This window comes from Dermacentor albipictus, chromosome 5, assembly GCF_038994185.2.
Source record: "Dermacentor albipictus isolate Rhodes 1998 colony chromosome 5, USDA_Dalb.pri_finalv2, whole genome shotgun sequence".
NCBI classification, from domain to species: Eukaryota; Metazoa; Arthropoda; class Arachnida; order Ixodida; family Ixodidae; genus Dermacentor; species Dermacentor albipictus.
Window position 1 is genome coordinate 2,679,940 of NC_091825.1, and position 22,104 is coordinate 2,702,043.

The following is a 22,104-nucleotide window of genomic DNA, read 5'->3' on the forward strand; positions in this document are numbered from 1 at the left end:
TATCGGAGTTGTCTTCCGCTCCAGCGACGGAAAGGAAACGCGAGTTCGTGGGTGACAGTACCGACGATGCACTTCGCCCGCCTGATGGGACTACGTTTACGATTGTGGATTTGAGTGCCGTGAACACTTTATTAACATTTGCGAACTGCAACATCTGCAATGGTGCCTTAGAAATCGTCCGAGACGAGCGGGTATACAGACTCGCTGTGAAGCTACGTTTCATGTGCGCGAACTGTGGAGTGATTGCGTCGGTGTGGAGCTCGCCGCGCGTTCACAGTGCTGAAAGAATTAAACCCTTTGCTGTGAACGTTTTGGCTATGCGTGCCATGCAGGCAATAAGGAACCAACAGAACACGTTTAATGACATTTTCTTGTTGATGGGCATCAGCCATCGAGCTCTTCACACGGAAACATGGCAGAGCTACGTGAAGCCGAAGTTGACACCAGCGGCCGATCGCGCGGCGGATAATCTGACGAGCGACTGCGCGCGGTCGGTTCGCAAACTTTACGCAGAACTGAACGTAGGTCATACTGGGAGCATCATGGTGTTGTATGACGGGTCATGGATGACCCAGCGTTACTAGACTAGCTTCAATTGTAAAACTCCCCGCCCGCACGCTTACAGCCGCTGTCGCCACTTCTGTGACAGCCGCCATAGGGCAGCGCTGTTCCATCGGGCTCCACTGCAGACGCTTCGTCACAGCCTTGAGCTCGTGCGGACGGGCAGTTTGCGCGTGTTTCACGCTCGCTGGCCTTCTCCCTTGTCCAAATTAGTGATACCACGAGAAAGCGGTATCCATCTACAGCAATAAGATTTATCGCGCCAGTTCGTTAATACTGAAAGGGTAAACTGCACGAAAGGAAGAAACGCATACAGCGAAACGCAGAAGCTGCGTTTCTAAATGTTGTTTCTTCCTGTCGTCTTAACGTTTCGCGCAGTTTAGGCTCACGAGCCTGAATATCTGGCCAAAGTGCCTGATTGTAGGATGATCTTCATCCCCACCGAAGCTTCTCACCACGTCAAAGAAGCGCTACAAAAATAAAGATGAGGTTGGTCTTTGTACACACAAGCCACACACACACAAAAAAAAGTCCGATTTTTTATTCCGTGAAGATGCTTAATCAGCGAAGCTGAAACGTGCAGTCCCTGTGTTTATCCCTGGGTTAATCCCGAGGGTTCATTAAAGTATTTCTCAGTTATGAGGTTACACACACAATCGGCTGCGAGAGAGAACGACGTCACTGACGGTATGTCTGCAGTTGTCGCTTGCATTCGATGTCTCGAGTTTGCTCGGCAGCGTGGTTAGCAGCCTTCGCCTGCGATTTGCCGCTTGTGATTCTTCGAAATTAAATTTCTTCGAAATTAAATCTTTCCGTTACGTATGACCATGAGTGGCTCATACTCCCTTAAGCAATGGCTTATACCCCTGTAAATGCGGCTGCCCCATTACGACGACAGAAGTGAAGTGAAATTCTACGCTGGAAAGATGAACAGCCACACAGCCAGCTGTGGACGACGACGACGAACGCGGGAGCAGTGACACAAGCGCGTGCCGTTGATTTCGCAGTGAGTTCCTGGTCGGCACGAGGAATCGCTCTGTTTCACGCCGAGCGAAGCGTCGCATTGCTGGGAGCACAGAAAAAGTGGTGCGCCGAACTGTCGACATCGTTCCGATAGCGGCCTATGCAGCCAGGTACGCAGCACGTCGGCGTCGTCTGCTGATATTCTTAAGAAACTCGGCGAAGGATGACACGGATGACATGCTTGCTGAAATTCGCTGTCAACAACGAACCACCCACAGACTACACCAACGCTGTACTGCGTGCTTAGTCCAGCCCGCCCGTGTAGCCGGCTAGTGAGGAAGTGAAGCCAGGCGCGACTGCAGCGCCATGAAGGCGCAGGCGGGTGGAGGTTCCGTGCAACGGCGCCGAGTTTTAAAACTGAAGCTAGTCTAGTAACGTTGTGGATGACCCGCGTTCATACATCCCATATCGGCATCGGCACTGTGATCGAGTTGTTCAGCGGACTTGTGCTCGACTTTGTGGTATTGAGCAATTTCTGTGCTATGTGCGAGTCGGGGCCTAAGGAGAGTGACCCTTCCTATGGAGCCTGGAAGAATGGCCACAACTGTCAGAAGAACAGTAATAAGAAAGCTGGGGAGATGGAGGTGGAAGCTGCCCTCATCCTTTTCAGGCGATCATTGGAGCGGCACAATCTGCAGTATACAACGGTGCTTTGTGACGGGGACAGCCGCAGTTATCTCGCTTTAGAAGATGATGAAATGTATGGGTATATCCCAACTGAAAAAGAGGACTGCGTGAATCACGTGCAAAAGCGCATGGGGACGGCTTTGCGCAACTTGGTGGCAAAACACAAAGGCCCTAGGCATGAGAGTCTTGGTGGAAAGGGCCACTTGACAGCAGACTTGATCTCCAAGTTAACCTCATACTATGGATGGGCTCTGAAGACCCACAAAGGAGACGTAGATGCCACTCAAAATGCAGTGATGGCCACTTATCATCACGTCACATCAAACGATGATGTGGCTAATCACACTCTTTGTCCATCAGGCCCAAACTCATGGTGCAAGCAAAATGCTGCAGCGGCCAAGGGTGAGCCGGTTCCAAAACATCCTCGAAAGCTTCCTCCTCATGTTTGTCAGGCTTTACGTCTCATATATGAACGTCTTTCAGACAAGAAACTGCTGCAACGTTGCCAGCGTGGTAAAATGCAAAAAAATTGGAGGACGCTTAAGCTTCGCCTTCAAGAGTGGAACGTGACAGCGTTCCCGTCGACCCGCCAAGGAGTGTAAGACAGTGGGCTACGGCGCAGCGACTACGCGCCCCGCATCGGATGCGGTGAGCGTCGAACAGTGCCGCGTTCGGCGCGGCAACGAAATGTGCGCCTGAGCAAGCGACGCACGCCTGAGCCTTAGAAACAGCTTGTTTCTAAGGCAACACCGCATTCACTAGAGACGCTTTTGTACCGCTTTGAAGCATCGAACTCGTGGCTGAGTGGTAGCGCCTCCGTCTCACACTCCGGAGACCCTGGTTCGATTCCCAGCCAGCCCATCTTGCAAGTTGTTTTTTATTCATGAAGTGCCTGCTGGGATTTATCGCTCACGGCCAATGCAGACGACGCCGACGCCGACACCGACACCGACGCCGACGACACCGGCTTTTCTGCGACACGAGCTCCTTAACGCTGTCGCGTTAATAACAACGAAAGCCTACATTCGATGACCTGGGCACTGGCGCCAAAAGATAGGCATGCTTCTTTATTCATGGTGGAGGCTGCTGTGGCAGAGGCAGTATTAAAGTTCAATGCAGGCAATACAAGGGCCTCAAAGGACATAATGAAAGAACTATGTCTAAATCCAAGTGAGCAAAGTCACACCCGCATGGCCGAGAAAGATAGGCGTCGAATTGCAGCATCAGCCAAGAAGCGCAAAGCGTCAGAAGATTTGTGCCAGTCCCTCAAAAATCGAGACACAGGGGCTGGGAGTCAGCAGGACTACATGCCTGGTGCCTACTGAGCTGTTCTAACTGTAAATTTGTAAATAAAATAGGGTTTTGCACGATTTCTCACATTTCTCAAAACATGTTTTTGGGTCCCTTCACTAGACTGTCGGAGTGATATCTCATGATCTAGAACAGCTAGAGCACTAATTATTTCTTTAGCAGAAAGCCTAATTTGCATATTACAAAGTGCTGAGAGCAGAATTTCAAATTTGTGCATGTGTATATTTCCACTTTATTAATTTTCTTTTGGTGTAGTAGCCTTAGGTCAAGGAAAGAATTTTGATCACCTGCAGAATGGCTAATTAGAATTTCATTCGAAAACATTTTGCAGCATTACAGTTATTGCACATTATAGTATCTAGCTATGCATTAATATTCGCTTTCTGCTGAGCAGTTGTTTTTTTTCCATTGTCTCCGGAAACAATAGAGTGGCAGCACTGTCAATCTCCTGAACTAATGGACCTACAAGAAAAATTATTGCATATTTGAAATCAGCACAAAAAACTAAGTAAGCTTGTTTATTTTCATCATATTTGGCCATAAGATGCAGGAAATAATCTCTACAACCCATGACCCCCTTAACTCGCGTTGCATCTGCTCTCACGTTTACACACCTGCCACCATGCCCTGCCAACACACACAAGCCTAAAAGAACTTAAGTGCAAAACCAGGCACGCACGGTAGTGATACCTGGTGTCACAAAGCATAAGCGAAAAATGCAGAGGCTCATCCGCTTATCACAAAGAGGCGCCAGGGGAGCTAGTGGCTTTCATCGTCATCATCGCGGTGCACTAGATCGGTTGCTCTGGCTCGCTGCAATTGCATGCATTCCTTTCACGATCTGCCGCTTGCCTTATTTACCAAACAATAGTTACCTATTATCAACCCGAACTTTCGGTAGAGCTACTGCTCACGATAATAAATTATGAGCGTCGAAAATTCCTTACACCAAGGAATGGCGTTGGGGAATGAAAAAATTTTGTTAAAACTAGGAATTAATTACATAGTGGGTCGTTACATCTAGGTTTACGTACCGTATTTACACGATTGTAAGTCGACCACTTTTTTAAATTTGAAAATCTGAAGTGGGGCGGTCAGCTTACAATCGAAACCAAAACATGGCACCGCCAAAAAAGCAAGACCAACGAGAGCTACAACGTAGTTACAATTTTATGTTTGCTCTATGGCCCTACCCGTAGCTTTTCGCTATCCCGCATGTTTGTTTGCTTTTCGGAAGGGTTTCTCAACATTTTTGAGAGTGTTAAAGTGCACGCAACACTCATGTGGGGGTGTCGATAGTTGATGGAAGCGCCAGTGTTCCCATTTGCGGCGACACCCTCAGAACGGCAGCACTTGCAGGGAGCATCGGTAGTTCATGGAAGAGCAGACACCGCTCGCGGCCCGGGCCGCAAGTTCGATGTTTCTGAACGGGTGGTGCAAAACTGGCGACTGCAGCGAAGTGTAATTTTCACCTGTGACAGCAAGCGAGAAATTTCCCACGTGCCGAAGTCGGGACGCTTTTCGGAGCTGTAGGCTAAGCATGCAGTGTACGTTGCTAAAATGTGTGATCGGTCCCTGCCAGTGAAGTGCGCCATGGTCATGAAACAAGGCCGAATCTTCGCCTTTTAAGGACAAGTGTTTGACGTAGTATTTCTGCGGAAGCCCGCAAGGTGAAGAGAAGTAATTAATACGGTGAAAGCTCGTTAATTCGACTTCCGCTAATTCGGAAAATTCGATAATTCGGCCTTCGCGCCTGGTCCCTACAATTACATATAGGAGTCTATGGGACGAAACTCTCGTTAATTCGGACGGATTCCAGCCCACCTCGGATAATTCGGACGATTTCGGGTAGCCACCGGGGCTCGAAAACGAAAATACGGCAAACGCGGTGCAAAAGTGATACCCAAACCAACGCCTCGCTGCCCAAACGCAGCATTGTCATTGACATCAAGTGGCTGAAACTTGGCCAATCCAATCCAATTGGCTCGACTTGTGGCTGGATGGGTGCTTTTTTTTTTTGTTTTTGCATGTGTCGCGCGGCCATTTTGTCGCTTTGTTGCTGTTGGTGCGCTACATCCTTGCACGCTGTTTTGCCGAGGACCGCTGGATTTAGCACAGCTCAGTTATTGAACTTTATTGCTGCTTTTCTGTTGTGCGCCCGTGTCGCTGCATTCTCCGCCGATGGCAACGCCGGCGAAGTGGCTGAAATACGAGGCGAAGGACTTGGCTACCAAGGTGGAAATTTTGCGGGCCCTGAAGGACGGACTCTCTCGACAAGAAGCCATGAAGAAGTACGACGTGAAAAGAAGTACCTTGATCACGTATGTGAAAAATGAAGAACAGATTCTTCAGGCGTTCGAAAGCAAGAAGTTTCGAGCGTCACGAAAGCGTCTGCGAACGGCAGCTCATCCAGAGTTGGAAGAGGCCTTGCTTCGGTGGGTGGTCGACTCACGTAATGCGAATCTGCCATTGAGTGGACCCCTCATCATGACGCAAGCCGAGAGGTTTGCACTGATGATGCATATCGATGCATTCAAGGCATCGGAAGGGTGGTGCATGCGCTTCAGAGAGCGACATGGCCTCGTTTTTAAGACTGTGTGCGGCGAAAGAGGCGCTGTCAACGAAGACGTTGCCAACAACTGGAAGAACGCTCAGCTGCTCGAGCACATCGCCGCCTACGATCCAAATGACATATTTAATGCTGATGAAACAGCACTTTTCTTTAAGGCTTTGCCAGACAAAACTGTGACCATGAAAGGAGATCCGTGCATCGGTGGCAAAAGATCCAAGGAACGCGTCACCATTCTTTTAGCCGCCAACATGACAGGAACAGAGCGCTTGCCGCTTGTCGTCATTGGAAAGGCACAAAAGCCACGGTGCTTTATTAAGAACATGCCTGCTCTTCTGGTGGAATACCGAGCGAATAAAAAGGCCTGGATGACGTCGGAAATTTTTCGTGGCTGCATGCAGAAGTTAGACCGACAGTTTTCCGCAAAGAACCGCAAAGTGTTAATGGTGCTGGACAATTGTAGTGCACATAACAGTGTCACCGGACTGGACAACATAGAAGTTGTTTTCTTGCCGCCGAACACAACATCGGCCCTCCAACCGATCGACCAAGGCATAATTCAATATGTCAAGACGAAATACCGCAGGCGCGTGCTGGAACGGATGCTCCTGTGCCATGAAGTCGGCAAGCAGTACGACGTGAATCTTTTGAGCGCGGTCAACATCCTTGCCTACGTTTGGCACAACACGCCCGCGCACGTCGTCGCCAACTGTTTTAGACACAGTGGTTTCGTTGTGCGTGAGCCTGGCGATGATGCAGTGGCCGAAGTGTCGCTAGATGACAATGAAGATGACTGCGAGGATTTCGGAGGAGTTCTGCCGGATGCGGTGACACTCGCTGATTACGTCGGCATTGATGACGGCGTTGTTACAGCCGGCTCGCTTACCGAAGAAGAAATTGTCAGGGACGTGCTGCACGGAGAAGATTCTGAGGAGGAAGAGGAGCCGCGAGAGGAGCAGCCTTGGCCCCCTCGCACTGTGAAGGAAGCCGCGGAGGCCCTTGCTGTGTTGGAAGAATTTTGTTGGGACTCTCCAGACAGCATGCGACCTTCTAAGCACCTGGAAGGACTTCGTAAAATAGTATCCGCGCGGGTTTCTGCTCGAAAGCAAACGAGCATTCTCGATTACTTTGCGCAATAAAGGTTTGTTGATGAAAGTCGTGCATTTATTTTTTTTTTGTCCGCTCGATAATTCGGACATTCGGTCATAATTTACGGTCCCTAGAAGTCCGAATTAACGAGCTTTTACTGTAAAGGGAAAATCGGACATCCACCCGTTCGTAGCAATGGCTACAAAGGAAACCCATATGGGTCCCTCGAAAGAAAAGCCTCAGAGCTGAAGAAAAATTCGTCTTGGTCCGGGACTCGAACCCGGGACCACCGCCTTTCCGGGGCAGCCGCTGTACCATCTGAGCTAACCAGGCGGCTAGCAGATGGCAAGGCGAAGTCGAATTTGTCGGCAACACGAAGCAAAGACAAGTGTTTGGCGTAGTATTTCTGTGGAAGCTCGAAAGGTGAGGCTTTTCTTTCGAGGAACCCGTATGGGTTTCCTTTGTAGCAATTGCTACAACAGGTGGATGTCCGATTTTCCCTTCATTAAGCCTTTTAAGGACCTGCTCAGCCGTGAGTACGAGTGGCTGGTGGCAGAAGACCGCAAAATTACGCCAACTGGACCTGTCAAAAGAGCCTCCCTGACGGCTGCGTGTGCTTGGGTGCATTCGGCGTGGGCTGCTGTTCCATAAGATGTCGTGGTGCGGTCGTTTACCAAATGTGGAATTTCGCTGGACGCCGCCGCGCTGTGAGACTGTAGCAACGGTGACGATGGCAGCACTAGTGAAGACGAGTAGTCCAGTTACCATGTCAGTTACTAATAAATTTTCGTTATCGAGTGCGCCCTCGGGTATGCTCTCTCTCTCTTTCTTTTTTTTTCCCTGTCACGCGATATGGGGGGGTCGACTTACATTTAAGTCGACTTACAATCATGTAAATACAGTACATTACAAAACACCAAAATGTGATGCCTTAGTTGCCTGTTTAGATTAGTCTGCATGAGACACTTTAATAGTAGTGGCTGACTGATGTAATAGTATCTATTGTTGGTGTGCAGCTACTTATTTGGAAATAGTGGTTCCCTTACTTTCTTAAGGGAAGATGAGGGTCCTGGAAACTTTTTTTTTTCGACATACATTGCTTAAATTTTGTGTGGAGATATATTCTAGAATGCTCATTTCAAATATAAGTTTAGATTGAAGATATCTCACTTGGAAGAAAAGATATGACAGAATATGATACTCCTAATTAGGTCATTTCTTACAGACCTTATTAATGATTTCTCATTAAAATAAAGTGTTTTTGAGAATATGTAGACATTTCCAAAGGCCCACTGCGTATCCTAAAGCTAAGCAAATACCAATAGAGTAGCTGTGGTTATCACAAATAAATAGCAAAGTTTGGGGAAGAAAACAATGTGGCAGTAATTACCCTACATTTGATCTAATTAATAATCTATCACATTTAAGAAAAAACTGAAAGCTTTAGGATATAGCCGAGATCGTACTAAAAAAATGATACCTAGTTCACTGAAGTCACTTGATGTAAACATCATCAAAACTTCCATAAGGCAAAAAGCCCTTGACGAATAAAAGATAGCTGAGAAAATTGCATTTAAAGTTTTACTGCCACTAGTTCTTTTATCTATTGAACAAATGGAAAACCTTTGGGCTCTAACATGTTGCCCAGGTGTTGCTGAGCACAAGAACACTAAATTTACCAAAATCAATTCATGTAAACTTTATCAAACCTTTCATAAGGCAAAGGAACTTGACGAAAAAAAAAGACATCCAGAAAGTCACTTTCAAATTTTTGAATGCTCTCACAAGTTCACCCAAGACCTGGGCACTAGTCTTGCGTCCTGTCAGGCTTGTGTTTCTTGACCATTCTCTTCTTCATCTTTTCAGTCTCTTCGTGACCTTTCTTACACCTGTAAAGCCTTTGTTTATCCTTTTCAAGGCTCCTTCAAATGAGGGAGCTGCCAGGACTATAGCCAAGCTGCACTGCAACAGCCTTGCTGGTTTGTGTCATTCCCTGATGGTAGCATGACACTGCTTCAGCAACATCCCTTTCCACAGCCAGCAATGAGTCGTGTCTGTTTTTGGAACTTTGGGTCCAGATCACAGAGTACAGGCATTCAATAGCACTTTGTGTCATGCAATCACTGCAGCGCTGTAAGCGGGCCTGGTCGCCTAGCCTTGCAAAGACTGGCTCTAGTGCATTGCGAATAAACTTTGGCAGAGGGCTTTTATGCGGTGGTGGCTCCTCTTGGTTGGCCAGGGCACGGTTGAAGAAGCACCAGGGGTCATCACCTTCAGGACAATGACTGTGATCAGGGGATTCGTCCGTTGAAGTCGTGTGCAACAGTGTGGCCTGCACTGCCTTCTGCATTGCTGGAACTTCCTGCCTGTGGCTCCTCAGAGCATACCCATAATAGTTTATCTTTTTATTTTATCCTGGGTAAGTCTTCTTAGGATCGGCCTGCAGGGGTACTGCTCTGCAAAGCTATTTCAGCCCGCTGCACGTGCTTCGATCAACCCGCGGTGCTGGCGCCCTTAGGAGAACCAGCAAGGACAACAGCGCTAACCCCCCATGCGCCTCGTTCGGAGAATCGGTGACGGCAGCAGGGCGGGCCACGTTAAACACCCAACATATTGTTGGTTGATTTGCCGGGTCTTCATGGTCTCTCTTGGCAGCAAGAAGAGCTTCCCTAACAAAAAGGTGCTTGGCGGTACGGGGGCCCCAGGATTCGTCACAGTCTGCTGACACTCGTGGCGACTACAAGAGAAAGGCAGCTCTGGAATTTAGAGGTGCAAAACAATGGGCAACCGGCAGTCGCGCTGCAGGGATCAGCTCAGGGAACCGACGCGCCTTTGAAGACTCAAGATAATGGACAACTGGCAGGTCGACTGCATTGACGATGACGTTGAACGGTTCTCTCACCTAGGGATCTAGGGAGAACGGAGTGTTTATAAGTGGCTATTTCTCGGCTATTTGGGGGTGCTCGTGATCGTGCTTGTCAATGTACTCGTCATAGTGCGCGTTTGCTGTATGCTCGTCTTCCTTCTCCATTTGGGAGCCACGCTAGACTGTCGATGTATCTCTTGTTTAAAATGTAAACACTGTAAATAAACCCTGTTCACCTAGTTCCTCCCAAGTTCCTCCCTACGACCTACAACCCCTTCAACTGTATGCCAGCGGTGGGATCGTCCGACAACTCTAATAGTCTCCCCTTCCCACCAAGAAACTCTCCTTGGGCTTTTTTCTTCCCCACCAAGGTGCGACGGGCTGTCCCCATTCGCTTATGGACATAGTTCAGACAGTCTTTTTTTTTTCAATGCCTAAGTATCCGTAGATGCTGTCTTGAGTCAGTGCATGAAAAGTGCGACTATCACCATTAGACAGAATCGTTGTGTAGCGCAGCCCATTCTTCTGCAGGGACCGCCTGAACAGGATCAGTGCTGCTTCCGTCTCCATCCATCTGCATAGCAGTCAATGTTTTTTTTGACACTTGTGGGTCATAGCCCAGTCAGCGTAGTTATTATCATCGAGGTCAGGTGCTCCTTCGCAGTCACGGCAATACCGAGAAAGGACGACATGGTCCAGCACCAGGCCTGTGTAAAGTTCAATAATGCACCCCACAGCTATGTTAGAATTGTGGCCATGGGTTTTCCAGGTGCCATCAAAAATGACGTCCACGTTTCCTACAGGGTTGAGGAAGTCCTTGTAGAGGACTTCCTCAACCCTGTAGGAAACGTGGACGTCGTCTACTCTCTATACAACCGCTCTCTCCTTTGTATATGGCACTCAAACTCAAACTCTGAAAACAGCGTATTTAATGAAATTGCTTGTCTGCAAAGGAATACAGCTACCTATATTACCCGTCACGGAGAATATTGGTCTATACCCCTTCAAGAACCAACTACGGTTTGCAAATGACGAAAATAAATTACCCAGACTGCTTAATACATTACATGACGCTGGCATTGACATCATTAACCTAACACGATCAGAACTGTTGTTACTTATCAGAACCTTCTCCTAAATAATGAATCAAGCGTAATTTCTTTTGCACCTGTATTCACATGTGTGTCTTGTTAATGTTTATAATGACATAATTTTTGCTCGTCCTTTTCTTTCACTTAATTATTCCAATAATAATCAACGATCGTATCTTTTCACCTTTAATTATGCATTGTCAAGTGTACACGATTTTCACTTTTATTTATGTGGTATAATGTGGTGGTGCGTACTATCTGCATTGGTTTTACTCGTCCTTATCCCATTTCTTTGTTCCTTGTTTGTTTGTTCCGTCATAGAAAATTGTCTTGATTGATAATTGCAATTATTATTTATATGCAATGTTCTTTGCGTACGGTTGATTGCGCTACTCACAGCCACCATGTACCACGGGGGCTAAGGGCACCTCACGCTGCCTCATTGCAGCTTTTATCTTAGCCCCCGTCATTGTATTGTCACGTGGTGGTGACGTTGAATAACACAGTAGCAATACTGTGAACGACAAAACTAACTTTTATTGGGCGAACCTGTGCCCACAAAACAGGCTACACTTATAGCACAACGATAGCGGCGAACACGCTCGGCGATCGTCGAAAATCTGATCAGCGGGTCAAGCGCGTCGGCTTTTATACAGTAGTCATCGAATGTTCCAGACTAATCGTTGGGACCCACATGCCTTCTACAAAGTTCGACACCGTTCGTGTCAAGCGATGAAATCAGATAACACAACGTTCGGCGACAACAGACAGCGGATAGAAGCATCGATAACTTTCCAGAAACTTCGGATACATGCAGGCGCGTCCCGCGCTGTGCGATAACATTTGTTCGGCGGCAAAACTTGTCGCCCGATAAAGACAAGTAACGTGTCAGTATTTTAGCAATGGAAACAAATAAGAAAAGAAAAAAAAGAAAGAAAAGGGTTCCGACTACTTCCACAGTTGCTGCCTCTGTCTACTGTCTGGCAAGCTCGCACCATGGTTTATATGTGTCCCCTGAAGGTCTTGTGGGAGAGGTTCAGGGTGGCACAATAGTCCACGAGGGCTATCACTCCTATTCCTATACTTTGTACGCCTTTCATTGCCCTGAGGTTGACCTCAAAGGGCATGATGTTTGATGCTCAGGTGACTTGAGGTGACGAAAAGTGCCGCTCCGCGAAATCGCAACTTGAGCATGTAAGCAGTAGCCTCACCGCTAGGTCGTACTGCTTCTCATTGCACTTTTTGAGCTCGATAGTAGCCATCCCACACTTGCTGCACGTTGCGGACACGAAAAGCGTCTGCAAAACTTTTATGTCCACGATGACGTACTCCGTGTCGCTATCGTCTCGTCAGTCACCGCGCCGACCGCAATGTCGCACACTTTTTTGCCACGGAAGACTTCACATTGTCTGCGCGTTCTTTGCACTCCGCACACTCAGCCTCCGTGTAAAATGACGTGTCGATGCGATGCGCATGAGAGCTTGGTCCAGCTGCGCCCACCGGTGATGCTGAAGTTGACAGTCTCGAGGAGCTTGAAGCAGCCGCGTCGACCCACAGTGCTGTGGCTTGCAGCAATACTGCAGTTCTCGAGGTGCTTGGAACAGCGGCGTCGATCCGTGGTAGGATAGCTTGCGGTAACACCAAACTTGACGATCTGGATGAGTTCGGTGCAGCAGCCCCGGAGGACCGCGGTACTGCGGCTTGCGACAACACTGAAGTGGCCGTTCCCGGTGAGCACGGCGCAGCGGTGTCGATAGGTGGTACTGTTGCTCGCAATGACACCGAAGCTGCCATAGTTGTTTTCGACGATGCAGTTATCTTGTTCCAAGCAGGCCTCTTTTTGCGGACCACTTTCCGCGTGCTTGATTTCAAACACGAGTCCCGCCCCATCAGAAAAACGGCACTAAAACACGCACGCACGTATGCACGACAGCCTGGCTAATAAACGTAGTAACGAAAGTGCGAGGTAAAAGGGAGCTAATTAACGATGAAAATATTTACATGAACGATGTGAAAAGAGACCGTGGCACGCGAAACACTGCAGAACAAAGAGAAGCCTCGGGCGCACGCAGGCGCGAAGGTACCGCGCCGGCTCGAAAAGGAGAGGAGGCGCGCGCTTCACCCAATCAGCGTCGCTCTTTCCAGATTTCATCCTTCGAAAACGTCATCGATGCCATCGCTCACAGAATGCCTTCGTCGTGTTGAAAGGTGCCAAAATGAAGTATGGGAAACCAGCTTTTAATGAGACCAAGACGGCGGCGATCACCCTGCATCGTCCGGAGCTTTGGCGGCTTGAAATTAGGGCAAATTTTCGAGCTGGGCCTTTGATTCCAGCCCACCAACGCTTACAAATGGCCAGTTTTTTTTTTTTTTTTTAATACTTCGAGATGGAATTGAGCAATAACACTTTGTGGGGTAATACTTTGGACAATGAAGACTTCAAAATCGCTATTTTTGAAAATTGGCATTTCCTTTTTCATTTTTTTTCAGTTTCAAACCCGCATCGCCCCTTAATTAAATCTTTGGCAATACAGTTAACAAGTGACATTTCTAATGCCTAGAATTTGGACATGCCTGATTAATTCAACATGCTCGATTATAGTGGCGAGACTCCATCTACGACGTTATGGCGAGCGAACTTGTCACAGCACCCCAAGGCCGCTGTGGTATGTGCACTACGCAGCAGATGCAGATACGTGTGGCTGCGCGCAGCTGTAATTGCACATCAGGGCTGCAGTGCATGTTTGTGTGACACAGCCTGGCCGTGCTACGTGGTGCAGACTGGCTTTTTCCTGCATGGATAGTGTGATATTCAGTTTCGTTATTCATTTCAGTCCTTTATTCCCCAGAGGAGCTCCTGTTCTTCATTATATATACTGGTTGTATGTGTTACATAAACGGCTTTTTACATCAGGACGGCTGGAGTTTGACTTCCACCTTCGGTCAATACCACATTGGCGACGAGGATGGGATTGAACGTACCCCCAGCCCCGCTGCGCCGTCCGTATCCGCCCACCATGAGCTTCGCTTCACCGGGCTTGCTCCACCACCGTTTTTCCTTCCGACGCCCGGCCGTCCCTCATTGCCATGGGAGCAGTGGGAGCATATGTTCAACGTGTACTTGCTGGCATCCGGAGTTGCTGCATTCAAGCCGGAGCAACGCAAGGCTATTCTTTTGCACTGTTTGGGGGCGGAGGGCCAGCGTATTTATCAGACGCTACATGCAGGGACCAGCGCCACAGCACTCGCCGATGACAAGTTTGTCGTGGCCCCTCCTGACGAATATGACTCTGCACTCGCCGCATTACGGCACCAGTTTGCGACGTCGCGCAACGTTATCGTTGAGCGTCATCGCTTTCACTGCCGCAGCCAACACACAGGCATGTCCGTTCATGACTTTGTTACCACTCTACAGGAGCTAGCGTCACATTGTTCATTTGCCTCGCAAGATGATGCTCTGCGGGATCAATTCGTTGCTGGTGTAGCTTCCACTCGCGTACGTGAGCGGTTACTGCTCGAGGGTTCCACACTTTCATTCGAGAATTCTGTTCGAATTGCACTTCAGTTTGAGCAGGCGGCTGAGGAGCTAAAGGAGCTTTCTGCTTCGGTCGAAGCAATTTCATTGCGACAGCGTCGAAAACCATCGTCGCATTCTTCGAAAAAAAGGAATTCCCAACCAGCTGCCACCTTAGAGCAGAATTTAACGAGGAGCGCGGGCAGCTCACGTGCGCCGTAGCGGAACCGCGCCCCTCAGCAGAACCGAGAACAGAGTAGCCGCTCCAGCTCGCCACATTGCTTCCGATGTGGCTCGCGGGACCACATCGCGTCAGCGCCGCAGTGCCCAGCGCATGGCAAGACTTTTTTGTTTTGCGGTCGCAAGGGCAACTTTCAAAGGGTATGCAACCGCAAGCTAACCCAAATGCAAGGCCGAGTCCGTGAAGTTGAATCTCATGAAGATGTTTTGTCATCCAGCAGTGCTGAGGAAGTTTTGACTGTGCAACGTTCTGCGCGCAGCGGAATTCATATTCAAGTGCAAGTCGCAAATGTCACTTTGACACTCCTTGTTGATTCAGGGTCGTCTGCTTCAAATCCAGACTGCGCACATCACAGTGCTCAATATGATGCTCAATACAAAGCCCGCCTAGCCAAGAATGGCCAGAAGTGAGCGTTCTCTGCCGCATGCCCCTTGTAGATGCTAGCCACTATTCATTGCAAGGCATAGCAGGCACAGCGTACGTTGTGGTCTGGGCTTAAATATCCCGTAGTTCGGGGCTAGTTGAGAGTTCTAGACTAATCGAAATAAGTGAAATCCGATGGCTACAACTCCTCGATAAGGAGTGTGACCAAGGTTTCATTCCTAGGTCGGTGGGCACAGCTGAACGTGAACAGACAATAGTCCACTTATGCTTCTTGATTAGTGTCGGCCACTAGCCAACAGCAGCCGTGTATGGGAATCTGCTATTTGACGAAATGCAGCAGCCTCAAAAAGGGTGAGGAGAAGGCTTCTGTTGAAAGCAGAGTGCTTCACGAGAATGTGACTTCACACACTGCTTGTTAGCTCCACACGCTGTGCACGAATGCGAAATTTGGCAGTGATGTTCACAGCAGCGGTTGCTTCCGTGTAATGTGTTTTTTCACCTAACTCGAGGGGTGGTTCAGGACCCTTTTAATTTGCCTTAATAATTAAACACTACTAGTGCAACACAATTTCTCTTCAATCCTGCATTTGTGTCATGATCCGCCCGGGTTCACGAACGAGGGAAGGCTCGAGGCACCCTCCGTTAGACAGATGCTCCACAGCATGGTGGTGGTGAACGATGACTGCAAGTCGAGCAGCTCTGCTCATTGGTGTTTATTGCGGTGCGGTGACCAATGTTGCCTACTGAGCCTGGCAGGTCACCAAGCCTGGCGGGCCAATGAAGATTATGCCCGAGGGGCCGTCACATGCTTGTTACAATTTGATTACCAGAATTAAGAAAACATTAAAAGAAGGACGCACAACTTACACAAAATTCAAGACGCAGTGCACCTTCGAAAGCATTCTGCAGTCGGATATGTCCCGCTTTGTTATGTGAAATGGTGGATGAGTATTTTACAAAATTTCTGGCAGTCTATAGATGTGGCAATATTGTAATAATTTGTGATGATAGAATTTTTGGATTTCTTGCACCACACTGTTCAGTTTTCTGGACTGGCCCACCTTTGACATGCAAACTCAGCCACCATGACAAGCGGAAAGAAAAATTTTCATTCTGAGATGTTGTCACAGTCTCCTTGACACTGAAAGTAGCAGAAGGACACATTTGCTATGTTAAGACTGTATCTTCTAGCAGTTTCGACCTAGGCCAGGGGTCGGCAGCCCGCGACGCTACGTCATGCAGGCTGCAGCACGCTAGTGGGGGTTATGCGCACCTAGTGGACAGTCCAATTCAGCCACCGTTAATTGGCTGGAACTGTACTAGTGAGTGAACACTAGCTGGGGGAGCCTGTCTTTCCGCTGAAGAGCTCACTGACTGGGCTGGGGTACCAATCAGCACTTCAGCAGCAGTCAAAATGAACAGTCCAGTAGGTGGACTCTTCCAGAGTAACCCCCCTCCTCCCCCAAAAAGTTACAATGAGAGAGGGATTTGTAGTACAATAGACTTTTGTTGTGTTGACTCTGGCTAATTCGATTTTTTCAGTTCATGTGATCCAAACTGAAGGTCCTGGCCTGTGCCCATGCATCTCTACGAGCCTGAACTTTCATTATTTTGATCCTACAATTAGGAAGGCCTTCGCTGGATAATTCAAACCTGACCAGTCAGCATGCACGTGCCTGGCCCTGATGGTGACCCCAATAGGGAACCCTTTACTGTCAGCATCTGTCTCATCAGAACTTAAAGGACAGTGAATTCTTTGAGCACACGTCATCTCCCACCGAAAATGCCTTGTTTTAGGACTGCCTTAGAAGATCATCATAACAGCAGCGCAGAATGTCCGATTACGGTAATTACCCGATTCTAACATAGATGCTCTTTCTTTTTTTAGAAAATTGAGGCAAAAATAGCTTTTGCATTTGTATGCTCTGCCGCATATCATAGCTGCATTGTTGCGAAGCTGAATGAAAATCATACAGTGATGCCGCCACTGTACAATACATATTAGACCCTTGCCCATCTTTCTTGCTAAAAAAATCGGGCATATGTTAGACTTGTACTTCGTTTTAATGCTTTCCCCAAGTTGCCTTTTCACTTTGTACCCAGAAAGCGGGTGCATGTTGGATTTAGGGGCATGTTAGAATTGGGCAAATACTGCCAACTGAGACAGCAGTGTGTTTTTTATGCACCTTGTTTAATTCGACTGGCTGGACAATTTGATCAGGTTTGTCGATCCCATGAGGGTCAAATTAACGAAAGTTGATTGTACTTTGTGTTCCATGTTGCAATGTATACGGTATTATGTCATATGTAAGAAATACAGAAAGTTTTTATTTCCACCTCCCTCCCTTGCTAATATGGATGCGTACCCTACAGCCGGCTGTACATCTACTTGGCCCGCAGCCACTGAGTTGCTGACCCTGGCCTAGGAGATCGAGTGCCTATCACCAGGTGAAACTATAGCATCAGCCAAGCTGAACAAATGAGCCATCCCCAATTTGGGAAGCATATTCTTGCCTACTGCTTAGCATGCTAAACAATGACACAGTCTTTAAAGAGACCCTGAAATGACTTTGACAATCTTGTACAAACGTACTGAGTCGTTAAAGTAGGTGCTTCTAATCATTAATTGACGCATCTAAGTGCTCTGCACAAGCTGTGTAATTTATTATAAAGGTTTAGAAATGAACACAGGGTGTCTACCAAGTTGACATTTCCAAATTCCCTGAGTTTTCCAGGTTTTCCCTGAGTGCCATTGCAAATTTCCCTGAGTGATGCAGAACTATGTTTTATGTCAAGACGGGCTGAAAACATTTCGCCTGATGCTGTCACTCCCTAGTAGGCACATGAAAAAAATTTAAAAAGCGACTTAATTCAATTTGAATACTAAGGAGTAGTGTTTATGTTATTCAAAAAGAGAATAGGAGGCAGTGGTTAGTAAAATACACAGCAAATATAGTGTCTTCGAAAAACATTGCAATGGAGTCAGACATTCTCAAATACGAATAAAAAGGAGATGCATATAGAAGCAAATATTTTCGAATATGAGCTATTTCTATCAACTGATTGCAATCTCAGTGGTATGAGGCCCGAATTCTGTCACAATTGAGATTCTCTCTCAACAGCTCGTAAGTCAACCTCAACTGTTCTGAAATACTCTCAGCCCGCGCACAACACCCGAGTGTTGTGTTTCACTGCTTTAAAGAGTCTATTTTGGTTTGGATGAGGGACACCTGCATCTCGGCATCAGCCAAAACTTTATTTTTTGAGCTCAAGCTCCTTCAAAACTGCGGCAGCAGGCTTCCTTTCCCGTTCATTCCTCAATGCGTAGTTCATTTCTGTTCTTGTCCTCCTTCCACCACTCATCGCCCCAACGACCATTGGAAGCATCTTGGTCAGTTGCACAGTCCACGACCGATTTTTCGAACTCCCTAGGGGCCGCGAAAACGTCCGGAAAATCAGCCAGTTGCAAAAAAATAAATGCGTGTCATTTACTGCCCTTAGGGACTCAAACCGCCACAGGCACGTTCGAAAACGCTCTGAAGGCCTGTCGCTACACATATTAGGCATATCGGTGCTCGTAATGTGACAGGAAATACCGGGTGCACGCGTGTATAATTAAGGAATACATACTGTACGTGTTCCGTGGCAATAGCCCCTTCCCACACTTGTTATGCTTCACTGCAATACTTTTGTGTATGCTTCACCAAGTAACATTTCTTTACAGAGGCGAAGCTGACTTTCAGGAACCGGCATTTTCTATGTCAATCGCGAGGATCACAAAGGCGGAGTCCATGCCATTGCTGACAGCAGCTAATTCTTTCAATAAAAAACTCGGCACCCAACGGCAAGAAGTTTCATAGCGAACGTCGAAGCAATTAGGCCTAGTGTTGCCGCAGTGGTGGCAACGGCTGCCAGCGGATCTGCGTGCAAGAGTGCCGGTTCGAGGTGGCGAAGTAATCAAAACGGCAGCCGTGGTGCCTTTGATTATTGCCGTTTCGGACCTGCCGTCACGGCAAAACGTCCGGAAAATCGGACGGTGAAGAGTTCTTGCGTCGGAAATTTCACACGTTCTGAAACGTTGACTCTATGGGGTACGTGACGGTGCCGCGAAGCCGTCCAAATTATCGGGAATCCGGAAAGTCAGTCATTGACTGTACGCTAGCAACTCCTCCAGCAGATGACAGGGCGTCAAAGACGATTCATTACGATTCCTGTCTGTTACTCAAGCCAGCATTACTGCGACTTTCGACCCTTTCAGTAAAATTGCCGCTAATTTTCCCTGATAGAGGCCCAAATTCCCTGAGTTTTCCCTGACTTTTTCCAGACTACTAAAAATCCCTGAGAATTCCCGGTTTTCCCGGTTTTCCCGGTTGGTAGACACCCTGGAACATCGTTGCCGATCGCAGTACACTGCTCGGCAAAATTTTCAGCCGCCCCTACCCATATAACGTAAATCACCCAATTGACGTCAGTAGGGCGAGCTATCCGATTGGCTGCCCAGGGTGCGTCATCTATAACTTTTCCACCTTTATGGTGAACAAATTATGTTTGCAATAGTTTTAATGTTAGTTAAATTGTTGATATAAAAAGAAAGTAACAGACAGAGAATGCACAAGAACAATTTCTCACTACACTTAAGCAATTCCGGCACACAGCAAGCCTCGTCTGCTCGTGTTACAATGTGCTCCATTTTGACGAGAGCTCCGCGGTCAGAGTCGGTCTCAGTTCTTTCGCGAGCACTATGATTCGATTTTGTTGTGTTGTGGACTGCAAACGTAGCGAGTGGCAATATGTCAAGCCGAGACATCATGTCCCTCTGCAAGGCAGCAGACGAGTGGACTGGCTGCAGAGCATCGGACTGTCGCTATCCGAGCGGCGCCAGGATTTGCGCGTTTGCGGCCGTCGCTTTACACCGGAACATTACTAACGGAATAGCATTTCATGAGTCCGGTATTGGGTAAACACAAGTGCCAGGGGACAGGGCCTAGCCATTTGACTGTATCACTTCGTGGGATGAGCAGAAGCACAAATGTGAATGATCTGCACGGTGCAGCCACCTGGTGGCACAGAGCTCAACCCCACACAGTAGCAGTAACGAAATGTAATCTTTTTTGCTGCTGGTGTAAATTTTTTCGCACCAGTGTGATCGCTAACGGGTTGTTTTTGTAAATGTTTAAAATGTTTTACATTGGTTAGAGCAATATTATCTCTTTGTTTGGCTGATTAAGCTCTGCGCCAACGGGTGGCTGGACCGTGGAGACCGCTCAGGCTGCTCCCGTACGTCTGCACTAAAGTTCCTTTATCAGCTTGATTTTGTGCCACCACCGTTCCGTCAAAATGCCCAGCTCGTCTGTGGTTAGCGGAATACCAGACATGTTCGGCGCTGTGACAGAATGCTCGCAATGCACGCTGCTTCGATAGCTCTCGTTTGGGGTCGACTGCCAGGCAGCTGGCGGAGAGTTTGGAGAGGCTTCGCGCACACGCTCCTAGAGAACCGGGAGTCGACGACACGACATGCTATCATGATGTAGAGCAAGCGAAGGTGTAGCTTAGCCCCGATCACTAGGCGAACGAGTTGAGGAGAAAATGCATGACTATGGAGGAGGGTAACTTGTAATCATCCGTAGCTCTCTTAATAACAGATGTTTCACACAAGTTGCGGTGCAAATGATTAACTTTAACCGTACCCTCACATCTACAAAATTTGTCAGAACCGTTTCAGGGATTCTTTAAGCCGTCTGATCATTCTCAGTGATGACACTGAGAATGATCAGGCAGCTTGAAGCACACCACATGTAGCCTGTACTGATGAAGGTAATAATTAAGCAAGGGAAGTAGCAGACAACCTAGGAGCAGTTAACATCAGTAGGAAAATGCAGGACTTCTGGCTATCTGTCACTTGCTCTTACTACAGGTGATAGATCACTGGGGGAAATGACACATTACAGAAATGCTTGGGATTTGAGGGTGAATAATGAGCCTTCTGTCACTTGTTAGCACTTGCCTGTCTTTGATGATTGTGCTCACTAGATGGCTACTTCCAATTTGTAGTATGTTTTCCATGTCCCATTGCAGTGCTTATTTTTCCTTTTATACCTGTACTGGTTATTTCCAGTATAAAACCATCAGTTGCGATTCAGTGATCTGTTGTCTTCTGGTATTTTGTCTGCATCTCTTGTGCTGCTTTTGCATTAACCAAACCACACATATACTACTCGGGTGGCTCACCAGAGGTGGCAGCAGCCTGTGGCCCAGTGCTGCCCTCGTCTCCTCCCTCCATTTCAGGCACTTCCTCGGGGACACTCTCAGTGTGCGAGGGCAGCACATCACTGCTGATGCCGCTGTCGCCCAGTGAGACTCCCTCTGCAGCACGCTCTTCCACACTGGAGCCCTCGACGGACAAGCCCTGCAGTGAGTCAGCCGTTTGCTCATACATCCTCCCAGGTGCAACTTCTACTACCACACAAAATAAAATCTACTGCAACACTCACACAACTTTCTCAACACTTAGCAGTCATCTGTTGGGCCTCACCTAACACAAAGAAATATCAGACTGTACTATGTCCCGAAGGCCACGACACCTGCATGCATGTGCATGTGTGCTTGTTGAGGCACCTTTTGGAAAATTTTTGAACTGTTTTTAGGGCAGCATTTTTATTACTGGCACACTCAGGAATTCACACATGCTTTTCGTGGTGGGAGCACTGAGAGGATGGCAACATTCTCTTCACACATGCAGTATGAAAAGAACTCGCACGAGTTTGATGAATCAGAACAACAAATACAATCTGCCGTCATACAACCAGCAGACGTCCTCAGATGGGAGAG

At 47.9% G+C, this 22,104-nt stretch overlaps 1 protein-coding gene across 13 annotated transcripts in view; it reads right to left on the reverse strand.

The window, feature by feature from the left end:
- qtc (quick-to-court) overlaps positions 1-22,104 on the reverse strand; it is a 245,883-nt gene that overhangs the window by 161,918 nt on the left and 61,861 nt on the right. For all 13 annotated transcript variants that reach the window (XR_011514354.1, XR_011514353.1, XR_011514352.1 and 10 more), the window contains one exon: positions 21,505-21,682. Coding sequence is in view for 10 of the 13 variants with exons in the window: in XM_070538194.1 (XP_070394295.1) it covers positions 21,505-21,682 (178 nt within the window). In the remaining 3 variants the exon portion in view is untranslated. The remainder of the gene's footprint in view (positions 1-21,504; positions 21,683-22,104) is intronic.